The following is a 25,050-nucleotide window of genomic DNA, read 5'->3' on the forward strand; positions in this document are numbered from 1 at the left end:
CACCATCATCTCCAAAGCCCTTTTTTCTTAGTCCCCAACAGACTTTTCCTTCTGACAGTGTCTCCACTGCTGATCTGTTTCTAATTCCCCATTTCTTCTCTTCCGTTGACCTGACCCCTTGAGTGATGCACCATCTTTTTGGAACTCCCTCCTGAAAATTTTGTCCTCGCCACCTCTCCGACAGACTTCAAGAACCAGCCAAACAACAGTTGCCTCCGTCAGTCCCTTCCTTCCATTTTTCTGCTGCTGCTCAGTGTCCATTCATTGTCCTTCACCAGTTAACACACTCTGACTTCTGTGCATGGGAAGTTCCAGAGAAGCCTATTTTGCTTTGGTTGTTGACTAGCAGCCAATAATTGCACCATTTGTCACATTTACAAGCAAGTGAGCAAGTGATTTCTGTGACACACACACTTTACGATCTGTTTTCCTTATTTTAAGTGGGTTTGAATGTTAAATATTGTGGAGGAGTTTAATAAAAACAGATGTGCATATTGCACAAGATTTATTTTTAGTCCATTTATGTAAAACACTGTTTTAACTTTTTTATTATCACTTCTAAAATTTAGGGAAGACCGAAGTCACCGTGCACCTTCCCCAGACAACAAGATTATCAAGGTACGTTGACACAGCTGTAAAAAAGTTTTGAATTTGAATCTATGTTTTGTAGGACTTCCAGCGAAAAAAAATCCACTTAGACTCAGCCAGTAAAATGAGATAAGATGAATCAACTGTGCAATATGACATTATTATTAGAAGATGTACTTTATGATAAAGTTTAATACATCAGCCCATGCACTTATGAAGCAGATAGAACCACATGATCTTGTGGACTGCTTTGCATTGTTTGAGGAAAGGAATTTTCCAGGGTATTTATTTTCCTTATTGGCCCTGGGTTACTTCTCTGTGCCTCTCCCTGGAGATTACATGGCTGTGGGAGGTGGGTGGGAATATGTTTAATAATGATATTCTGCTTCGAGTTGGCTTGCTGAACCTATTGCTCCTTGCCTGCCTACAAATTCAGATGTTTGTAGAAAATGAAATGGTTAGTAGCTTTGTTTTACATCTGAATTTTTCTGCTTTGCTGCATCATTAGACACTCAGAGGAAACAGTATCTTTAAAAAAAATAACAAGCTTGGATTTCCATACATGTCTAAGATATCCATTCCAGATGCACTGCATCATGAATTAAGCTCTGAAGTTTGCATCGTCTAATGTAAGTGTGCAAATGCTTAATGTGTGGAAGCTTTGGGTCACTAAGCTTCTACTATTGGTAAATGAAGGCTGTGAATGCCAATACAGAGTGTGCTTTCACTTTGGGCACCTGGGAGGTAATATTGATTTTAGACTGTCCTGTAAATGGCGTCACATGTTTCACCTCCTGCTTAACACCGATTTTCAGAAAAGGGAGTGTAACTTCTTTCAGAGCCATTCTTCAAAACATAAACTAAGCCAACTCTGAAGAAAGACGAAACCTGAAATCTTAACTTGCCATTTCTCTGTACAGGTGTTGCACCTGCCTGCTAGCTGCAAAAACCTGTGATTTTGTTTACATAGGGTGGAATTTCACGACCCCATTGTGTCAGGAGCAGGTGGGACTTGAACCCGAAGCTTCAGGCTCAGAGGCAGGGAAACTACACACTGCGCCACAATGCCTCTTCCTTGTATTTATACAGTATCTTTAATGTATTAAAATGTCCCAGGTGCTTCCAGGGAGCATTACGAAGCAAAATTTGACACTGAGTTACATCATGAAATATTAGGGAGGAAGACCTAAAGCCTGGTGAAAGAGAGAGGTTTTATAGAGTGTCTTCAGAGAAGAAGCAGAAAAAGAGAGACGGAGAGGTTGAGAGAAGGAATTTCAGAGTTAGGATCTCGACACGTGGTAAATGAAGGTGATTAAAATCAGACATGCTCAAGAAGCCAGAATTGCAGGTGTGCAAATCTCTTGGAAGGTTGTGGGGCTTGAAGGGTTTTTAGAGGTAGGGAGGCACAAGGCAATGGAGTGATTAGAAAAGATGAGAATTTTAAATTTGAGTGATTGTTTAAGTGGGAACCAACGTAAGTCAGTGAGCACAAGGATAATGGGATGGCGAATAGGATTTGGTGTGGGGTAAGGACGTGGACAGAGTTTTGGATGACTTCAAGCTGGCCAGCCCCGCGACCCCACATTGCTGCCCCTCTGACCCCCACCTCCCGATCGCAGGTCTCCCAGACTTCTCCAGACAAGCCTCGCTGTTCCCCCCACCCCACCTCCCTGGCAGCCCCACCCCCAGGAACCCCCCACCCGGATGGCCAGCCACGATCACCCCCTTCCCTCCCTCTACCTGTGATCCTCTGGCAGAGTGGCAGCGGGAGCGACTCCCACCAATCACACCCAACAGGCCATCACCTCAATAGGCCCTGCCTCCTCTGGCCCCACCCCTTTGTCATTGGCATCCCCCCTTACTCTTGACCTCCTGGGGGGGGCCTCCATGCCCTCTGCTCCTTCCAGCGAGGTCGGGCTGCCTGTTTCTCGTTAATGGGGAGCAGGAGTAAACCCCACTGGAGGGAACCATTCCTGGCGGGCAGGGGGGAGACACTAGCGGGCCCAGAGACTTCAGTCCTGAGCCCGCTAATGAAATTGAAATTGCAATTTAATGATGACTCCGAAAAGTTTGGAGCCGGAGACATGCAGAGGCCATGGCGCCCAACAGGGAGCCCGCTAAACAGCCTCTGCTGATGTCTCCCAGCTGTTGCACTGCTCGAGCAGCGCAGCGGGTTGGGAGAATCACCCCCAGTGGCTTTGGTCCTCATGTTACATAATTAGAGAAAATGATGTTGCTTCCCCTCAAATACATTTATACAATTCATCTCGACTAGTTTGTGTGGTTGTGAGATCCACATTCTGGGGAAAGCAGTTATTCCCGAGGTATTTAATGTATTTTTTTTATTGTAGGTTCCTATTGTTTCGCACATTTTTTAAATTTATACTCTCAGGAATTTTGGAGCAGCCTGCTTTAATCTAGCCGTACTCGTAAACGAAAGCAAATTTATCTGTCACAACCTCCAGCCCTGGAATCCATTTCTTTTAGAAAGTTTTAGGTGCGACATTAAACGAATACTGAGGTAGTCTAGCTGAAAATCTGATTCCAAATGGTAGTCATGGCAATGTTAGCAAGAGATCAGAGCAGCAAAATAGATTACTCTTTTAAAAGGAACCACTGGAAGGAAAAAATAAATTAGCACAGATTGTTCAGTCAAGGTCCATGCATCAAATAGCTAGTGTTTGTAATTTTAATTATAGAGTGAGCTGCTTTAAAAGGGCGCTGGCTTTGGGAAAAAAATGGGCAAAACGCTCTCCATTTGTATGCAGACATGCAGCACAAGGTTATAAATAATATTGAAACAGACATTTAAAAATCAATTTTGCCGAGTACATCTTTGTGAAGTCTGTGCCCCTTTAGCCCTCACTTCTTCAAAACATTGGCTTTAGGAATATAATCACCCTAAATTATTTCAGAGGTCCTTCACCACTGTGAGCATAATGACAAAATGTTGAAAACAATATGTTGCGATCATATTTCAGCTACTGAGCCTCTGCTAATTAATTTAAAATTTGAGGAATGTCCATTTGAGGAATGGCCATTGAAGTATGTATAATGACTTTTCTAACAAGCTATTTAGCTGTACGTTGTAATCTGTGGAGGATTGGAAGTTGACATGTTTTGCTTCATATCTGCCCAGTATTCTGAAAGTACTTTCTTGCCTCAGAAATAAAGATCGCCAGTATGCTTATCATCATGTGGTTGTTGTCCACACCAAATTTCTCTTCCACCCATATTATGCTGCTCATGTTCTTTATTTAATGCCTTTATTACTTTGTAACTGACAAGATGAACAGAGTGCTGACATAATGGGTTGAGCTGAAAGAACGGTGGCAGATTTCACAATGTGCTCTCTCTCCTCCTGACATATTGAGTTTTCCGATACATTAACTGATACATGATACCTATTGTCTAGCGTTACTGACTTTTGAACTTCCCATCCTCCTATGTGTTTAGATGAAGATTTGTCAGATGTCAGCAGCACCAAGATGGAAACTCCTAATTCCATTAATGGCTGTGATCCTCTGAGTACAATGGTAAGTAACATTGACAGCTATTTATAACCCTCTCTAGGCGTATTTTACTTGTCTGCCACGTTTAACGCTTTGAGAATTATTCTGGCATCAAAAACAAAGATACAATAATTTGAGAAATGTTCTGATTGAACTGTCAGAGAAAAAGTATTGAATGAAAAACGTTCGTCCGTATCTTATCTTGACTGTTTAGTGTCAGTGGAGTCTGGCTAGGCAGTTCAAGCATAATATAAAAAGCTCGATGGAACCTGTAAGCCATGGAGAGAATTCAGTCACTGGAAATTCCCCTCTGAAATGCCAGAATCACCATGTAATTTTGGGCTTCCATAATCTTCCACCAAATATTATGCCAGCTAATCAGGAAATTAGCTGAGGAAACTGCTCAGAAACACAAGTAAGTGTAAAGTAGTGCAAACCTGGTGTCAAAATTGCTAATGGTGAATTTGAGATTAAGCAATTTTAGCTAACTCTACATTCAACATCAACAGAAAATGCTGGAAAATCTCAGCAGGTCTGACAGCATCTGTGGGGAGAGAATAGAGCCAATGTTTCGAGTTTAGATGACCTTTTGTCAGAACTCTGATTGGAGCTAGCATGCCAAATAACATGCCCAATATTGCTTATCAACCATTAACAAAGCAAATATAATGCTGAATCCAATAGTCAAAACAATGGAGAACAGTCACATACATTTATATTGAGTCTTTATTGTACAACCTGTCCCAAAACTCCTCCCAATTCAGTGTAAGGAAAATTGGTCCTACATTATCGCTGTAACGACTCTTCAAAGGAGTAGAACAAACAAAGAACAAAGAACAATACAGCACAGGAACAGGCCCTTCGGCCCTCCAAGCCCGCGCCGCTCCCCGGTCCAGGATTGAATCCTGAATCCAGGATCCCCGCCCAATTTTCCAGCCTATCTACATCCTAATATCCTATCCACCGAGCTGTCCCTCACAGCTACGATGCTTTGTTCATCACAACCTATTAACTCACCCCCACCCCCCCATTCCAGACCATGTGATCTCCAGGGAGAGGCGAAAACCCAGAGTGAAAACCCCAGGGCCAATATGGGGGAAAAAAAAATCTGGGAAATTCCTCTCTGACCCCCTGTGGCGATCGAAACGAGTCCAGGAGATCACACTGGCCCTGATCAGAAAATGCTTCCCAACCCTATTCATTTCCACTTCTGCTTTACGAACACCATCTGAATTCCCTGCCCCCAAGACAGGTTCCCAACTATCCAGAGTCTCGCTCTGTACTGGCACCAGCAAGATGATCATAGAATGAAGCCTTGAAACGAGAAACAAAGAACAATTAGCCCGCGCCGCTCCCTGGTCCAAACTAGACCACTCTTTTGTATCCCTCCATTCCCACTCCGTTCATATAGCTGTCTAGATAAGTCTTAAACGTTCCCAGTGTGTCCGCCTCCACCACCTTGCCGGCAACACATTCCAGGCCCCCACGACCCTCTGTGTAAAATATGTCCTTCTGATATCTGTGTTAAACCTCCCCCCCTTCACCTTGAACCTATGACCCCTCGTGAACGTCACCACCGACCCGGGGAAAAGCTTCCCACCGTTCACCCTATCTATGCCTTTCATAATTTTATACACCTCTATTAAGTCTCCCCTCATCCTCCGTCTTTCCAAGGAGAACAACCCTAGTTTCCCCAATCTCTCCTCATAACCAAGCCCCTCCATACCAGGCAACATCCTGGTAAACCTCCTCTGTACTCTCTCCAAAGCCTCCACGTCCTTCTGGTAGTGTGGCGACCAGAACTGGACGCAGTATTCCAAATGCGGCCGAACCAACGTTCTATACATCTGCAACATCAGACCCCAACTTTTATACTCTATGCCCCGTCCTATAAAGGCAAGCATGCCATATGCCTTCTTCACCACCTTCTCCACCTGTGACGTCACCTTCAAAGATCTGTGGACTTGCACACCCAGGTCCCTCTGCGTCTCTACACCCTTTATGGTTCTTCCATTTATCGTGTAGCTCCTCCCTACATTATTCCCACCAAAATGCATCACTTCACATTTATCAGGATTGAACTCCATCTGCCATTTCTTTGCCCAAATTTCCAGCCTATCTATATCCTTCTGTAGCCTCTGACAATGTTCCTCACTATCTGCAAGTCCTGCCAGTTTTGTGTCGTCCGCAAACTTACTGATCACCCCAGTTACTCCTTCTTCCAGATCATTTATATAAATCACAAACAGCAGAGGTCCCAATACAGAGCCCTGCGGAACACCACTAGTCACAGGCCTCCAGCCGGAAAAAGACCCTTCCACTACCACCCTCTGTCTTCTATGACCAAGCCAGTTCTCCACCCATCTAGCCACCTCCCCCTTTATCCCATGAGATCCAACCTTTTTCACTAGCCTACCATGAGGGACTTTGTCAAACGCTTTACTAAAGTCCATATAGACAACATCCACGGCCCTTCCTTCGTCAACCATTCTGGTCACTTCTTCAAAAAACATGTACTTCATGATTCTCTGAACCATGATATCTCAAGCTGAACTAGAAAGTTAAATTTTAGCCAGTTGCTTTGTCTGATGGTTGCTGTGCACTTGAGTCATTACTCATGGTAGGTATCGCTCCAGAAAATTTGTTTCAGAATCCATTTTGTCATTTTGATCTTGCCAATGTTCACTTTCATTCCAAAGTTCATGCTGCTGTTACTAGTCCTCCTACTGGTTATTGTAATCCTTCTGTGAAGTACTTTGGAATGTTCTGAGATTAAGAAAGGTGCTAATTAAATGCAAGTTCTTTCTTTAACAATATTTAGTTCTCAAAATTTGCAAAATCTAAGTTTCTCTGCAGATGAGACAAGGACAAGACATGCATATTTTTTCAAAATGTTTTTCAGTACTCGAGAATAACTAAAAAGGCTATTGACTACATTAAACTAATCTTGGTGTTAGGACACCAAGACTAATGCAGTACACAGGAAGGCCAGGGTTTTTTTTTATTACTTACTTGATAGTTTCTGTTCTAGTTTATGTGAATCACAAGAAAGCACCCTTAGGCAGTTTATGAAAATGGGCAAGTCAAAGCTGACAAGCAATTAATAGTTGCTTTACAATGACAGTTCATTTATATTCTCCACTATTTGCCTTACCATTTTCCTCCTCTGTTTTGACCTCGAGGTTCTCTTCCATCTGTATTATGTTTTATTATGAATAGAGAGGGCAAATGGAGAGATGAACCTCGCTGTAAAAACTGCATAATGCAAGCATTCCTGTTGTCATAGAGATCCAAAATAAACATTGCTGACTTCACCAAATGCTTTGGCAACCAATTTGATGAGCTTGGAGTGGAAGTGAGGCCACTTTGCAAATCAAATGGAGCAATTTTATTTACTGTTAGGAATGTGTAGTGCACAAATCTAAATGGGAGCTCTTACTGATGTCCCCTCATCCAGGCAGTTTCAGTGCTCATGTCTTACCTGGTGATTTTGCTTTGATTAAGCATTGTAGTAACACCTGTAGCGCATTAAAAATTGAAAGCGAACAATTAAAAATGGGAGGTGAATGGAATGGATGAAATGATAATAACAGTGCATGTGCTCGTTTAATTTGAAATGATTCTCTGAACCATGATATCTCAAGCTGAACTAGAAAGTTAAATTTTAGCCAGCTGCTTTGTCTGATGGTTGCTGTGCACTTGAGTCATTACTCACGGTAGGTATCTCTCCAGAAAATTTGTTTCAGAATCCATTTTGTCATTTTGATCTTGCCAATGTTCACTTTCATTCCAAAGTTCATGCTGCTGTTACTAGTCCTCCTACTGGTTATTGTAATCCTTCTTCTGTGCTTGCTACAAGTGCTTTGTCACTCCCTCCTTTGCTGAGCTTGGCCTCTGACAGGAGCTCCCATCTACTCTATTGATGTTTATTGGTGCTGATGCCATCCTGAGCCATTTTCTTGGCTATTTTTAGTGACGGTTCGTTCACCAGTGCCTTATTCAATGTTCAGAGAAAGAAAAGAACTAGACAGGTGCAAGAATTCAAGTATTGAGGAAGCATACTGTCTGCAGATGGAAGGTGCGACAAAGAGATAAGGATAGCAATGTGAGAATAATCCACTCCCTTTGGAATTCTAGGGGGTAGAGGACATGTGTAGTGAGGTAACTCTGGAGACTGACAGACAGGCACACAATTGGAGCTAGCAGGGAAATGATGGTCAGGTATTTGCATCACTCGTGATTTAAACAATCAAAGGTGAGGTTGTCCCTGATAGCCCTGGCACATCTCTCCATAGCCCTGGCATCCGACAGAGCTGCCATGAGATTCCTGTCATCCCCTCCTCATATTCCACTTCTTCATCATCCCCATCTGAGGAGATTAGTGGCTCCTCCATGTCCTAGATTGGCAATCCCCCCCCCCCCCCCAACCTTTGCAATGCCATGATTAGCAAGGCACAGCAGATGATGTCAATCTCCAGACCAGTCAAGGTGTCAGAAATGCATTTGGAGCAATCCTGTGGTATGCTCTGTGACTGCCTTTGCTGAGCGGTCAACAGTGTTGCAGTGCTTTAGGCTAATGCACTGGTGTCATGAGCCATGTTCTGTGGGGATCGCCTTTGTCACTCTGGATCCAACCCTGCACTTGGGCATGGGCCTGAAATAGCTGTGATAGCTGGGAGTCCCTTGTTATGTGTAGGTCATGAGAGATCCCTGGGAAATGAGCACACGCCAGTATATTCCTTTTTTGGTGTCAGAGACTACTTGACTGTTAAGGAAGTGAAACACTAAATTGCAGCTGGCAGTTCCCAGGGAGCCCCAATGGCCATGTCTATGGAGTTGATTCCATCCAATACCTGTGGGAACCCCATAATGGCTGCTAAGTCATTTGCTGAAGTGGTTGTCAGCATTTGTTGAGAATCTGATGGATCTGGTGGCTCTTGAACAGGGTATTTGTATAAAATACTGTATTGTACCTGTATGTCACAGCTTGGGAAATATTACACATGTCCCTCTTGAAGCTCAGAAATGAGCTGCTTGCAAAGACGTTTAGAGCCACAGTTCCAAAGACACAGAGTTACAGATCTTGTTGCAGAAGTACACACAGGTCAGTAAGCACTTCCTAGGAATGCCTTAGCCGTCTCTGACATTGCCTGTCAGACATCTGGAGGTAGTTGGTGTGCGTTCTGAACACATCCTGACGTGCCAATGCTCTTCAGCCCTAGTTGGGTTCCTCCTGACCTCACTCCCCCTTGGCTTGTACCTAGACCATTTTCTGATGAATCCTCTCGTCCAACACCTGAGGTTGGAAAAAAAGATTTGGTTATGAGACCCAATGTAAATCCAGAAAATGGACCATGTAAAGAAGGCAAGTAGGCTTTTTTGACATGGCTTTCGTTCCTAGAGCAGTTGCAGTTCACCAGTGGGAATGCATGGCCCTCCATAGGCTGCACCCAGAACTACTCCCATCCCACAGTACCCCCCTCCCACAACAACCTGATCTTTGAGCTAAGTTTCCTTGCAGGACTTGATATCCAGCAAGGTAGCAGTTTCTTTGCAGCCATGTCAATAGACACTAACACCGTGACCCTGCAGCTGGAGCCCATCCACCTCCACCCTCCCTCTGTCACCCTTGAGCTTCCTCCCATCTACCTTGCCCTCCCCACAATATTACCTTGCTCTTTTCCCCAATCATCCTGGAGCATCCAACCATCACCCCTGACTCAGAACCATTAATCCACTCCCTTCCATCTTTCATCCTCACCCCAGCCTCCACCCCCCCATCATCTTGGAGCATTTGTCTATCACCCTTTATTTTCCCTTGACCCTTCCTCAGAGGCCATTGGCCTGCCTCCTCTGAAGCTGGGCCTGCCCTGCTTTAAACTCAAGATCCATTCCCTGACTGTTGACCTGCCGTGTGTGGTGCAGCTCTCTCCATTGATCTCTGCAACAATGGGCTGTAGGCTGGAGTTTGGCTCTCTTCAGACACCTTCTCCACAACCCCACACAAATATGCCAGTGCTTTGCTTGAGGACACGAGCATTAGCCCCACCCTCTTGCCAACCCAACCGCTGTGCTATCTGAGGACCTGAGTGCCACGCTTTCCACCCACCATCATTCTTTCCACTATGGACTATCCCTTGGTCCTGTCCCCTGAGTTAGACAAAGACAAAACCTCACTTCGGGTCCAAAGGTTGAACAACCTTGTCTGGTACATGCCATCTTTAAGGTATCATGAAACAGCGTGCATTGGCCGTGCTAAATTCTCCCTCCGTGTACCCAAACAGGCGCTGGAGTGTGGCGATTAGGGGATTTTCACAGAAACTTCATTGCAGTGTTATTGTAAGCCTACTTGTGACACTAATAAATAAACTTTTAAAAACTTTTTAAACAAGAGACACAAGTTTCCCATGTGCCAATGACCTAATCCTGAAGGAAAAACTTAATTTGGTGTGCTTCCCAATTAACGAGTATTCATGGTATGCAAATGAATGGTAAATAGGATCCCACCACCGGGCACTGCATTGGCAGCTCTGCTGCTGGCACACTACCCACTTTATCTCATAAACTCAACCCAATGTCGAGAAGCCAAGATTTCGGCTTTCGCCCAATTAAGCTCCACCCCAGCCCCGGCCCGTCACATTTCCCGTGCTTACAGGCCATACCAAATTCCACCCAGAGAGTCTGGGTGTGGCACATCTTAAGAGGAAACGGACTTGAAAGATATTTTATGGAGAGAGGATTTCAAGGAAAAAGAAGAAAAGAATATCAATGTTGGATGGCTTGAAAATTGAAGGAAGTTGTTGGCAAATGAACAGACTGGCCCAATTTAGGGAGCCTAGAAAGGCAACTATGAACCAAGGACTTGCCTTTGGGCAGATCATACATGATGATGACGATGAACTCACTTCAGTCAATGGCAAAGAGATGAGAATCCACCTCCATCAAGATCTTGAAGTTATCTGAATTAGTCCATTTCAAATGAATTCACTCAATATCCATATTTGGGCTGGGATTCTTCAGATTGAGCCCTGCCAGTCCCAATTAAAGAAAATGTCAGCATATGTACTCACTGGCAACATATTACCTGTGTGCCTGTGATGACTTCAGCCAGGCTAATGAGGTTGGCTTGCTAGAGTATGAACTGCTTGATGAGACCTCTCCCAAGACTGCCCTTTCTGTGGCCTTGTGGAGTCCGTGGACCATGTCTACGTTCTGTGTTTTAGACTGCACACCCTTTTTGGTTTCCTCAAACACCTCTTATTGATGTTTTGTTTGCACTTCAGTCCCACACTCCTGATCTACGGGCACCTGGTGCGGAGAGGGGCGGGTCGGGATGCCGACCTCCTCGTGAACATGCTCCTGGGCCTGGCGAGACGCGCCATCAATAGGTCCAGGCAGCGGGCGATCGACGGGGCCGTCCATCCCGACTGTCTGCCCCTCTACCGCGGCTACATTCGCGGCCAGGTGTCTCTGGAGAGGGAGCATGCGGTGTCCACGGGCGCGGTTGACCCTTCCGCGACCGTTGGGCACCGCAGGGGCTGGGGTGTATTATCGACCCCGATAATCACCTTTTGGTTTGATGTTTTAAGTTTCCTTTCGACTTTGTTTTTGGTTCGGGCTGTTCCCCCTTCCTTTTAATTTGTCCCTAAGTTAATTTGAGTTCGTTTACTTGGTTAGTGTTGAAAGAAATGCTTGATGAGTCCTAATTGAAGGTTAAATCAGGGATCCTCATGCTCCCTATTTAAAGCAGGTGTGTCAGATTCCCAGCCTGCATTCAGCAGGGAGCAACAGGAGAGTTGGCTGTGGACAGATGTATGGTGTAAATAAAGTAACTTGGTGACGGGACTTTCGCCTCCATGGAGTTATTACAGTGACCTTGTGACACATTTTCATTGCATCATCGATATGTCACTTAAATGTTCATTCTTCATTGTGTCTGCTTGGAGTGTCAGCAGGATAGTTGGTTGAGAGGAGCCTGACATCTGCACACAAATGCTTTCTAGCAGAGAGGTCTATGGTTAATTACCAGTGACAAGAGGTCTGGTGGATTACTTCAGTATCCCGGCAGTATTCCAACTGCAATGCTGCCACCTTAACCTATCTGAGATTAGTTCACATGCCAAAAATCAAACAACTGGGCATCAAACCTTGACCTTCCTGGTTTACTGACTTAATATTACCTTAAAGTGTAAGTCATTATTGTCATGTTTAATCATGAGCCAATACTTGCCTGGCAGGGGAGAGTCAATGATCAGGCAGGTTGATTTCCGTGGCTAGGGTAGAGTCAATGATCAGGGTAGCCAATGAGGTTTAACTGAGGTGTCACCTGATGCAATTTTTCAAAGCCATCTCGGCCTTTTGGCTAAGATAAAGCATCAGATCAAGCATAAGATGGTGTGCAATGCCTCATTTTGTCAGCTTGGATCTTGTTTGTCTCTCTCATGGGGACCGTGAATTGGATTCAATTTAAATTTGCTTTTATGGATGGAATAAAACAATTTTTTAAATGTCCTCATTAGTCAAGTGTTCTTTAACTAATAAAATGAAATGAATAGACATTTTATTAAAACGAAGGGCCTCACAGCCTTCCAGAAGCAATGATGCATTCATGATTGAACAGTGCAATTCAGAGAATTTCTACAGCCTGTTCTTTGTGTTATAGCAAACACTGAGACCCCGATTCCCCAGTGTCATGTCAACTACTCCTGAACCACCTTGCAATGATTCAATTCTACGGAGGACTAGGGAAGAAGACCGGGAGTTGCCACACAGAAGGTAAGCGATGCGCCATTATAGGATAGGCAGCAAGTGATATTGGAGAGTTTATAAGAACATAAGAAATAGGAGCAGGAGTAGGCCATCTAGCCCCTCGAGCCTGCCCCGCCATTCAATAAGATCATGGCTGATCTGACGTGGATCAGTACCACTTACCCGCCTGATCCCCATAACCCTTAATTCCCTTACCGATCAGGAATCCATCCATCCGCGCTTTAAACATATTCAGCGAGGTAGCCTCCACCACCTCAGTGGGCAGAGAATTCCAGAGATTCACCACCCTCTGGGAGAAGAAGTTCCTCCTCAACTCTGTCTTAAACCGACCCCCCTTTATTTTGAGGCTGTGTCCTCTAGTTTTAACTTCCTTACTAAGTGGAAAGAATCTCTCCGCCTCCACCCTATCCAGCCCCCGCATTATCTTATAAGTCTCCATAAGATCCCCCCTCATCCTTCTAAACTCCAACGAGTACAAACCCAATCTCCTCAGCCTCTCCTCATAATCCAAACCCCTCATCTCCGGTATCAACCTGGTGAACCTTCTCTGCACTCCCTCCAATGCCAATATATCCTTCCTCATATAAGGGGACCAATACTGCACACAGTATTCCAGCTGCGGCCTCACCAATGCCCTGTACAGGTGCATCAAGACATCCCTGCTTTTATATTCTATCCCCCTCGCAATATAGGCCAACATCCCATTTGCCTTCTTGATCACCTGTTGTACCTGCAGACTGGGCTTTTGCGTCTCATGCACAAGGACCCCCAGGTCCCTTTGCACGGTAGCATGTTTTAATTTGTTTCCATTGAGATAGTAATCCCATTTGTTATTATTTCCTCCAAAGTGTATAACCTCGCATTTATCAACGTTATACTCCATTTGCCATATCCTCGCCCACTCACTCAGCCTGTCCAAATCTCTCTGCAGATCTTCTCCGTCCTCCACACGATTCACTTTTCCACTTATCTTTGTGTCGTCTGCAAACTTTGTTACCCTACACTCCGTCCCCTCCTCCAGATCATCTATATAAATGGTAAACAGTTGCGGCCCGAGTACCGATCCCTGCGGCACGCCACTAGTTACCTTCCTCCAACCGGAAAAACACCCATTTATTCCGACTCTTTGCTTCCTGTCGGATAGCCAGTCCCCAATCCACTTTAACACACTACCCCCAACTCCGTGTGCCCTAATCTTCTTCAGCAGCCTTTTATGGGGCACCTTATCAAACGCCTTTTGGAAATCCAAAAACACCGCATCCACCGGTTCTCCTCCATCAACCGCCCTAGTCACATCTTCATAAAAATCCAACAAGCTGGTTCTCCCTTTTCTTACAATCCTTGTTTTTTGCTGGAATATATTTTTGCTGAGAACTGAAAAGGATCTCCTTAAAAATCCTCCACTGTTCCTCAGCTATCCTACCTGCCAGCCTGCTCTCCCAGTCTACCTTAGCCAATTCATCCCTCATCCTATCATATTTCCCTCTGTTCAAACAGAGGACACTGGTTTGGGACTTTATACATTTATACTTTATACTTATGATTTTATACAAAACCTTACAGGGCCCCATTTAATTCTTTGCACTTTTCTCTATTTACTTCATCTTTCTCATGCTCCCAGCTGTTTTGGATATTATTTGATCCTTTTCCAACGCTTTTGATTTCTCAGATTGTTGTACATTAACTTTTTTTCACAGAACCTTAGAACTCCTCACCTCCCCTGAAGCATCGCTTCAAACTGTGGAACTCCACAATTCCCACAGACGCCACTTCACTCTACAACCAAATCCAACCTTCATACCACCCGATTCCCAAATCTTTCTTACCTCCATGTTTCTCCTCGATTGGCAATCTTGGTAGTATCCTTCATGGTGGACTTGGACCTTCCTTCCAGATGTACTAAATAATTTTTTTTTAAATGACTTGACAGAATTAATGAATGTGCTAACACTGACCTGCTACAGTAGAGTATTCTGCTAAGCTTTGAGCAGTCATTAAGTGGATATAACAGCCAGTTACCACCGAAAACACTTCAGAAGACCATAGGCATCCCTTACCTTTAACTCAATATTAATACACTCATTAACAAAATAGAATAATTAAATGCTGTACAAAAAAAAAATAGCAACCTTTCCTTCGGGTTTGGCATGAGAAAGTATAATTTAATTGATCTGCCTTTTATTAATCCCTGTTAACTGTAGACGTTTGATCTCATTATGCATTGAAGCTTTAGGACTGTTTATCAAGCTTAGTTGCAAGCTGAATTTCACTGTCAGGTTTGGATACATTCGTCTGCTGAAAATTCATGTCGATATGTCTGGTTGTCTCTTCACCATTTCCTTGTGTTCACTTTAGTGCCCAGCAATATTGCCGAATGTACAACAATAAATAATAATTAGATTTTGTACTTCTGCTTATGTTTATTTCTGACCATTCAATTTGTAATGAGATTTTTTATTTGTTTCATTGTTATTGTAATGAATATTGCAGTTGTCAAGGTCGGGGAATGAAACCATGAATGAATCCATTTTTTTTGTCATTCAGTTTCGGGATCAAGTAGTCCTGAGGCTCGTGCAACATGGTTAGATGCAGATGAATGTTCCCATCAACAATGGGTCTTTCACGTAAGCTGAGATGAGCTGCCTCCACAGCTCCAATGTGACACCCCTGTGCAATACAAAGCATTGAATGCCAATTTAGATATGCTTCGTACTGAATTACGGGTTAGTGTCTCACACAAATGAGCCGCAGCTGTCCATGTTCAGTTCAAGTAGGATCCTGACAGGCAGCAGAAGAGAGACGTGCATCCCATCTGAATTCGAACTCAATTTTCAGGTGCAGAAGGATGGTATCCTAACCCACTCCACCGCCTGTGGGCAACACGGCGGTTAGCACTGCTGCCTCATCACCAGGGATCCGGGTTCGATTCCTAGCTTGGGCCACTATCTGTGCGTAGTCTGCACATTCTCCCTGTGTCGCCGTGGGTTTCGTTCAGGTGCTCCGGTTTCCTCCCACACTCCAAAAGACGTGGGTAGGTGCATTGGCCATGTTAAATTCTCTCTCAGTGTACCTGAACAGGCACCGGAGTGTGGTGACTAGGGGATTTTCACAGTAACTTCATTGCAGTGTTAATGTAAGCCTACTTGTGACAAAATACAAAAAAGCTGATACCTGTTCATTAAAAAATGGATGGTCTTTCACTTTGAGTAATAACTACATTTTCATATTTTGCTCAATCATCTGGTCTTATGTTAACATTTTTCCTCCTTCCATAGTGCTCATTTGAAGAAATACAGGTAAATTTTCATGAAACTCACCTGGTTTGTAACCCAAATTGCCTATTGCAAATGTTTGTCTGTATCTCTCGTGTGTTGTGCCATGCTGTACTCATGAATGTCCTATAAACCTGGGTGTGCAGCCTATGCGGTGGCAGATCTATGGTTTGGCCTGCTTGTTAGAGGGGAATGGGGGAGGGTGTGGTTTGAGGTGAAGGTGATACTTGACTGACCTGGCAGGGAAGAGCCTGAACTGGGAAGTGGGGGAGTGCCACCATTCTCAGCCTGAAGCTGGGAACTGCACAGACTTGCAGCTCATAACCTCATGGAGACCAAAGCCGGGCGACGGGGCTTGCTGGGACCTGAAAAGTCACATTGGCTGACTTCAAAATCATTGCTGTAATTAGCATAGAATCCCTAGAGTGCAGAAGGAGGCCATTGAGCCCATCGAGTCTGTACCAACTTTCTGGCAGAGTATCTTACCCAGGCCCTCTCTCCTGCCCTATCTCCATAGCCTCACACATTTACCATAGCTTATTATTCTAACCTACACATCTTAGGGCACTAAGGGGCAATTTACCATGGCCAATCCACCGAACCTGCACATCTTTTGATTTATTTGACATCTTATGATCCCACCTCCCCTGCACCACCTCTGCCTTTGAGCCTATGTAGCTGTGGAAGAGATGATTTGTTTTTATGCCACCTGATAAAGTCAATGCATTTGTCTCCATGGTGCTTCTAAACTGAGTGAGATGGGTTCAATATCTAGCAGGAAAGAGCTGTCATTTGTTCTGATCCTTGTGATTATACAAAGCAACGAGAATCTTTCTTGCTAAAGAAAACATTGCTGCTTGTGCTAGGCCTTTATTGCAGTTCAATATTCCACAAGTGCTACCTGTAATATTTATCAGTCTCAATATGTAGTGAAAAAATGTCTAAAAAACAGCTCAATACGTAGTGAAAAAACATAAAAAAACACACATGTTTTTGTTATAGTTTCTGGTCACAATTTTTTTCCCCTTTTCCTTCTCCCCTAAAGAGGTTGACTCCTTGTTGTTCAGTGGACAACAGGTGTCTGTCCTATGGTGTCATTTCCCAGTCCTTATTAGTCACGCGTTAACTTTGACAGCAAGTGGCGGCAAGATATTCCATCAGTGTTTCTGGTTTCCAAGTCATTAATTAACACAATAATTGGAAATGCTACATCTTCTGACCGCAGGTAGCCTGACGGATCTTCTGCCTGTCATTCCATCGGGGCTTTTGGGATCAGAAAACAAATTTATAAATATGCATCGTTCTCTTTCCAGCCACTCCAAAAGAAGCATTTGCCAAAATATTTTGATAACTTGATTAAATGAGCTGTCAAACAATATCATTGACGGTTGTACACTGCTTGACTTTGCTGCCTCAGGGCAAATCTAATGAGTTCTGTTGGAAATATGGAGATTAATATATGATCCTGATGGCTGTGATTGGGTTGTAAAGGAGTGACCCAATTGAGAGCTTTGGATGACCTCATTAACTGAGAGCAAAGTTCAAGTTGACTCTCAAAGCCCTAAGATTGTACTCATCCTCTAACAGTTTTTATTTTATATTATTAGTGAATCCCATTTTGCTTGAATGGTGGTCATGACTTTTTTTGATCTTATCAATTAGTGATATCAGACTTTATAGAAAATCAATGGGCCTAATTTAATGTAGATGGCGGGCTCTCGCCCGCCGGCTGGAGATCTGGCAATAACTCCGCGTCGTCTCATTTCGGGAAGGCCCATTGCATTAACTGCAAATCAGGCACTTAATTGGGCAGTAGTGGGCCTTCCCCTGGATCTAGCACCCTGCCTGCTGAGAGTTGCCAGCCAGTCAGAGGCTGGCACCTTTTCATTGCTCAGCAATGCCACCAGGGAGGTGTTGGCTGCTGCCGGTAATGCTCCCCCACCTGAGGTCCAGGATTGCCGAGGGATCCAACCACAGGTGAGTGAGTGGTGGCAGGAGGGGGATTGTGGGGTGAAGTTCATGGATGACAAGGAGAGGGTCGGCAGCAAGGTCAGGGGGGGTGGCTCTCAGTGGACCCAGTTAAATAACCCTATCACCAAACTCACCATGAGGGGGACATTAAATTCTGCCCAATTTGTTTTACAAACTTGCTCTTTTGGTTGAATTACAAAAAGGATTCAGGATCTTTCAGACGATGAGGATTTTCTTTTCTTCAATATGTTCTTTGTCTCTCCAGTTCAGACTGGAAAGAGACGTTTGGCTTGAGCACCACAGATATGAGTGTGAAATTGGCTGAGCACTCATCCAATGATGCTATCAGGAGGCCCAAACCACTTTCAGGCTCAGGCCTCATGAACACTTTGTTGATGAGTTGTGAAGGACAAATGGGCAACCTATTATAGCTCACCTGTTCCCTAGGGAGAAACATCAACCAGTTACCCCATGAGACAGTCGGCAGGTAAGTCTAGTCTCGGGGTGGATGCGGGAGGTAGTCGGCGTAAACACCAAGAGGGGACACCTCCCAGCTTTCTTTTTTGGCTTGCTAATTGAGTCTCTCAGTGCCTGGAGAATTGGTGACTTTGACCCCTCACAGTGATAACTGGACATGACTGACTTTGCAGTGATGTTGTGATGGTAATTGCGCTGTTCCATATGTTAATAACTATGATAGTGATTATGTAGATGAGTGCCAGGTACAACAGTGACGATAGCACTTCTGGTTCTTTGTTTTCCCCTGTTTCCTCAGCCGTTACTTGTTATTCTGTTTTTGACAGTATTACAGAGGAGGACAATGATAGCATCTGCTGTTACACCTTTGATGCCATGCAAATGGAAACAGATGGTAAATTTGTATTTTGACTAATTTTCTGATTAGTGAAGCGCAGACTAATAGCACCAAGCATTGATAATACATTCATGTAATTCAATTTGGAGTTGGAGAGGGTGGGATACACGATCTGCTAGTTCAGGGTGACTCAGGGTGGGTAGAAGTTATATTGGATATGTTCAAACAAACATACAAATTAATTGCAGGAGTAGACATTCAGCCCCTTGAGCCTTCTCTGCCATTTGATAAGATCACAGCTGAGCTCATTTTCAATTATATAACGTTCTGAATAGACCTCATGTTGAATATTACATTCAGTTCTGGGCACCACAGCTCAGAAACGGCTTGGAGAAAGTACAGCTCAGATTTACCACAGTGATACCTGGATAAAACAGTTGAATTATGAGAACAAGTCATTTGGACAAGGCTTGCATTTCCTTGAAGAGGAGAATTATTCTTTTGATTGAAGAATAAAGCTGATCTGATTGAAGTGTTTAAGATGATTAAAGCAATTGATAGAGTAGATTGAAAGTGCTCCTCTAGTGGAGGAGTTCAAAATCAGGGGCGGAACCTTAAAATTAGAGCTAGACCTTTCCAAAATGATGTCAGGATGCACTTATTGACGCAAACGTTCATGGAAATCGCCCCCACAAAGCTTTGATGTTAGGCCCATGGACAAATTCACAACTGAAATTGATAGATTTTCATGAGACAAGATTATTGAAAGTTATGGAACAAAGCCAGGTGGATAGAGTTGAGATTTCAATCACCCTATTTGAATGGTACAACAGACTTGCAGGGCTGAATGGCCTCCAGTTCCTATGTTTCTTGTCTGTGCTCAGCTCAGTAATATTGACAAACTTCTAATTAGTCTTATTTTGTGAACCAGATGAATATCAGGACAGGATCTCTCACGGACCACCTTCCATCCATTCATCATCATCGTCACATCAATCTGAAGCTTTAGATTCATGTGAATTGGACCATATGAACTCCATATTCAGAAAGTTTTCCTTGGAAAGGTATGGATGAATAAGTAAAGTTTTAATAAGTATTCTGAGCACAGCTACTCAATGTGGCGATGCTTTGCTTTGAATATAGACATCTTTGGTTAAATTCACTGGGAGTAATTTTGGCTTTGTGGGGTAGTGTAAAACTAAAGCAAACCGACAGACCATTTATCATCTTTCTCCGTTTTTATCTCCATTGAAGTTGAAATAAAAATGAGGAGAGATGGAAAAAAAACTGCTAACTCGCTCTCACCTGTTCTATGCTGTCGCACAAAGTCAAGCTCTATCCCACTGTGACTGAGACTGAAGATTGTGTGTGAGAAATACCACTGTAATGTAGCATTAATTTTCTTTCTGTCAGTTTGACTCGTGCTGGGATTTTATGGGGCCCAGTGAAGAGTGCTGCGACGTGGAGAGGGGAATGAAAAATCACATCTGATGGCATGGGGTGGTTGGCATTTTATCAGCAGCGGGGAAGGAGGCAGACAGCCCTCCTACCCTGAGACCAACTGAAGCCAGTTAAGGGCTACTTGAGATCCTCTTCCCTCGGCTGCTGATATTCTACATCCAGCCGGGGTGGGGGTAGACCTTCATTATGTGAGGAGATTGTCAGATAAACCCTGATGACCCCCTTGCAGATTGGGGAGGTGGGCGAGCCCTCTGGAGTGGGCCCATCTGTCCTCTTCCCAGTGACAAGGATCACCCCCTTGGAAGTACTCTCCTAACCTCACAAATGGCACCGCCATCTTCCTGGGACCTGCCTTTCTGGCGTCAGTGAGCTGACCTCCTGGTCAATCCTCCATTCTTGCTGGTCATACCACTTTGCTGTTCCAGTAGTGAACACCGCTCCCAGTGGCCAATGTGGAGCTGCTGACTATCTGATCGGCTGACATCTCTTAGGGTGGAACCTCATTCCTTAAAGGGACGCATGCCCTGAGAGCAGGCAGGCAGTTTGCTGCATGTAACATTGGGTTGGTGGTCCCATAACCAACCAAGGCAGAGTTGACCCTGACTTTCTAGCTGGTGGACAGGCCATTGCAACCCCATAAGAGCTGGTGTGGGAATGTTGAACATTGGAGTAGGCACTGAATGAATAATGCATTATTACATGTGCCACCCTTTGAGTGAGGCAGTAAACTGTTAGTCAAGTGCTAAGGATCCCAAGACACGAGAGGAGAGAAAATCAGAGGAGTTGTTAAACGGATTGTCAACTCATTATCACCTACTTATTACCCAATGATCAAAGTTCAAAATTCACCCCCATGAATTTTAATGGGAGACAGCGATAGAGATTGCATCTTTGATAATAAACTCTTATCACAAACTCCTATTAGTTTACAGCATCACAGATAATGATCTGTGAGAATTACCCATCTTTTTGTCTGCATTTTGAATCATAGAATGATTACAGCATGAAATGAGGCCCCACGCGTTCCCTGTAACCTGCAATTTTTTTCTATTCATGAGGTTAGCCAAATTCCTTTTGAAAGCCATAACTGTGTCTGCCTCAACAACACTCTCAGGCAGTGTGTTCCATATCCTGACCCCTCGCTGCCTAAACCGGATTGTCGTCCTGTTCCGTTGGTTTTTTTGCCCAACACATTAAGTCAGTGTCCTCTGGTTTTCGATCCTTTTGCCAACAGGAACAGTTTCTTTCCATCTAGCCTGTCTTCACCCCTCATAATTATGAGCACCTCTATCCAACACTCTCATGAATACAAATGATTAGCGCCCTTGATTATTTTTCTTCTATGTATCCCTGTAGACCCTTTCGTCCTTCTCTGAGCTCCGCCACCCAGATCAGTAACCCTTTGAAACATATGCTGCACGCAACACTCAATGGTGATAACCTGGTGACTGAAATCTCCATTGTTGGTGGAAATGAGAGAGGCCTTTTCATTCGAACAGTACAGCTGGGTTCTGCCGCAGAGAAGGCAGGGCTGAAGGAAGGACATCAACTGATTTTGGTAAGAATCATTGTGCTGAACCATCGAGGAAGTGGCAAGGTTTGAGAAATGTTGTTCCACTGGCTGATGCAGGAAAAAAGGAAATTGACTGATATAAATGCTAATTCACATCGGTGTCAGTATTGAGAACATTGATTGTGTCCACCTAAAATGGAAAATGAGAGTGCATTTTGAAAACTATATAGATAATCAAGTGTCCGCCTGATTGAAAAGCCAAGAAGCAATCTGAGATCTCTGACAAAGTGTAAGTGCTTATTCTCATGCTGTTGCATCATTATTGATAGGTGCATGATTGTGTGGGATTGATTGTAAACTGTCTGGTAACAGATACAAGTCACTAGCCATTTTACAAGCAAATGTAAATTGAAACAAATTATTTATATTCCCACAAAGCTGACAACACCAAGACCTGTACAATGAAGGTCAAAGGTTTTTTAACCAGGCACATTTCAGAAGTTGGAATGAGATTAAATTATCAGGCACTGCTGCCTAAAACTCTATCTGTGTTTGGACACTCAAGTGCCAGCTTGGCTTGGTGGTTTGCACATATGCCTTTGAGTCAGAATGTTGGTCGTTCAAGAACTTGACTATCTATTCTAGGCTGACAGCAGCGCTAGGGGAATGCCACATTTCAAGAGGTGCCGTCTTTTGCATGTGAGGCTACATCAGTCTCCTGTTTATCTTAAAAGAACAAGGGGTTCTCAGAGTGACCTGGTCAACATTCATCCCTCAAACAACAGATTCTCAGCACTCTGTTTGTGCTGTGCACAATAGACTATCACGTTTGCCTGCCTAACAACGGTGATGATGTTGCAAAAGTATTTGAGGTGCCTTGGGACATTTTGAGGACATGAAAGATGCTAAGAATGATAGTGCTGTATACTTGCAAGCCTCATCAAAAAGTACATTGAACTTTGACATTAGTTTTGTTTTCTATGCTGGGTCTTGGACAATTATTATTTCTTCATCATGGCAAAAGAAATACATGGGGAAATGAGGATTTATTTGATGCAGCAACTTGTTATGATCTGGAACGCATGGCTAGAATGGATGAAAGCAGATTCAACATTAATTTTCAGAATGGAATTGAATATATTCTTGAAAAGGAGAAACTTGTCAGGCTATTGACAAAGACCAGGGAAGTAGGAGCAATTAGATAGTTCTTTCAAAGAGCTAACTAAGACATAATGGGGTGAATGGGCTCCTGCTTTGTTATTTGATTATATCTTGTCCTCCAAATGCATTGAAAAATGGGACTATGAAACGTCTTGGGGCAAGGTTTTCCAGCCTGCCCTGCCACCAGGATCATCCAGTCCCACCAAAAGTCAATGGACTTTTAGCTGGGCAGCCAAATCGCCCATGGCAGGTCCCACCACAAGAGGGCCAGAAAATCCTGGCCTTAGTTTAAGTTTATTTATCAGTGTCACAAGTAGGCTAACATTAACACTGCAATGAAGTTACTGTGAAAATCCCCCAGTTGCCACACTCCGGCATCTGTTCGTGTACACTGAGGGAGAATTTAGCATGGCTATTGCACCTAACTAGCACATCTTTTGGACTATAGGAGGAAGCCTGAGCACCTGGAGGAAACCCACGCAGACACGGGGAGAACATGCAGACTCCACACAGACAGTGACCCAAGCCGGGAATCGAACCTGGGTCCTGGCGCTGTGAGGCGGCAGCACTAACCACTGTGCTACTGTTGATGAAATAGCTAATCTAGTCTTTCTCAACAATTTATCTTTTGTTATTTGTAGAATGGAAATATATAAGATGGGATGAACCAAGTGACTGCTCCAGTGGCACAGTGGTTAGCACTGCTGCCTGACAGCGCCAAGTACCCAGGTTTGATTCTGGCCTTGGGTGATAGTCTGTGTGGAGCTTGCACATGACAGTTTCTCAACCACTCCATGTGGTGGCAAGTTCCACATTGTAACCACTGTCTGGAGAAAGAAATTTACCCTGAAGTTTTTACTAGAATTGTTAATGACTCTTTAATCTTTATCACTCCTAGTTATGGACTGCACACCTTCTCTACAAAGTAGATAAATTTAATCTGTTTATTCACTTTCCACATCCAAAGGGTAAGGATGTATTGTTGTAGAGTTTGTGATTAGGTCAAACATGCCAATCGTGTGCAGTTCAACTGTGCCCTTAAAATTCTGAATATGCTAATTAGATTTCTAATTTCTTTCCTTCAGTGTAAACATTTGTATTTCGGAAAGGGTGTTATACAATATAAATAACTATCTGCAGTTCACTATAGAATTATTAATTAGAAGAGAATTAACCTTTACAAAAGACCTTAAATCACTCAGGAATTTATAAAGCAGCCTTAATTAATCTTGAATGACAGGCTTTAAGATAGGGAAGTTGCTATATGTTTTTTTGTATTCTGGGGCTGAAATCTTATTTGCGGAATTAAAATTCCATTTCCAGGCAGTCCTACCAGACAACTTGCTAGTCTTGGGAAAAGGCCCCTTGAGACGTTAAGGCAATAGCACCTTAATATTTATTGCCATAGCAACAGTAGATCATATTGTCCTTGCAGATACCGTGGGTTTTTTTAACAGAAGAAAAACTAATGTTGCCAGTTCTTCTTCAGGTTAGAGTTGAAAATTGTTTATGGCTCATTTTTGGGTGCAAGGGTTGCACTTCACGACCATTTCACACCTGTTGCTTTTGAAGTAGACACGAGTTTAATGCTGTCTTCTCACTTATTTGATTATCGCGATACTGTGAGTGAAGGCACTGCCAGCTGCCTGCATGCTCAGCAGGGGGCCAAACAGCATGCACTGCTGGCACATCTTGAAGGCAGTTTGTTCCTCTTAACGGGGAACTGCACTCAGTGGAAGGGCTGCTTCTGGCAGCCTGTACTGATGATGTGGAGATGCCGGTGTTGGACTGGGGTAAGCACAGTAAGAAGTCTCATAACACCAGATTAAAGTCAACAGGTTTATTTGGTAGCACAAGCCACAAGCTTACTGTGTCTATATATGCCCTGTTTGTGAACACAACTCCCACTCACCCGATGAACGGGCAGTGCTCCGAAAGCTTGTGGCTTGTGCTACCAAATAAACCTGTTGGACTTTAACCTGGTGTTGT

At 43.8% G+C, this 25,050-nt stretch overlaps 1 protein-coding gene across 3 annotated transcripts in view; it reads left to right on the forward strand.

Annotated features, from left to right (window-relative positions):
• Positions 1-25,050, forward strand: part of card11 (caspase recruitment domain family, member 11) — a 242,858-nt gene that overhangs the window by 176,928 nt on the left and 40,880 nt on the right. For 2 of the 3 annotated variants that reach the window (XM_078240160.1, XM_078240159.1), the window contains 7 exons: positions 570-618; positions 4,045-4,124; positions 12,763-12,875; positions 16,145-16,165; positions 18,916-18,983; positions 19,858-19,990; positions 21,744-21,945. In XM_078240160.1, the coding sequence (XP_078096286.1) occupies positions 570-618; positions 4,045-4,124; positions 12,763-12,875; positions 16,145-16,165; positions 18,916-18,983; positions 19,858-19,990; positions 21,744-21,945 (666 nt within the window). The remainder of the gene's footprint in view (positions 1-569; positions 619-4,044; positions 4,125-12,762; positions 12,876-16,144; positions 16,166-18,915; positions 18,984-19,857; positions 19,991-21,743; positions 21,946-25,050) is intronic. The other variant, XM_078240161.1, reaches the window with a different exon arrangement.

The sequence above is a fragment of the Mustelus asterias genome, chromosome 23, assembly GCF_964213995.1.
Source record: "Mustelus asterias chromosome 23, sMusAst1.hap1.1, whole genome shotgun sequence".
Classification (NCBI taxonomy): Eukaryota; Metazoa; Chordata; class Chondrichthyes; order Carcharhiniformes; family Triakidae; genus Mustelus; species Mustelus asterias.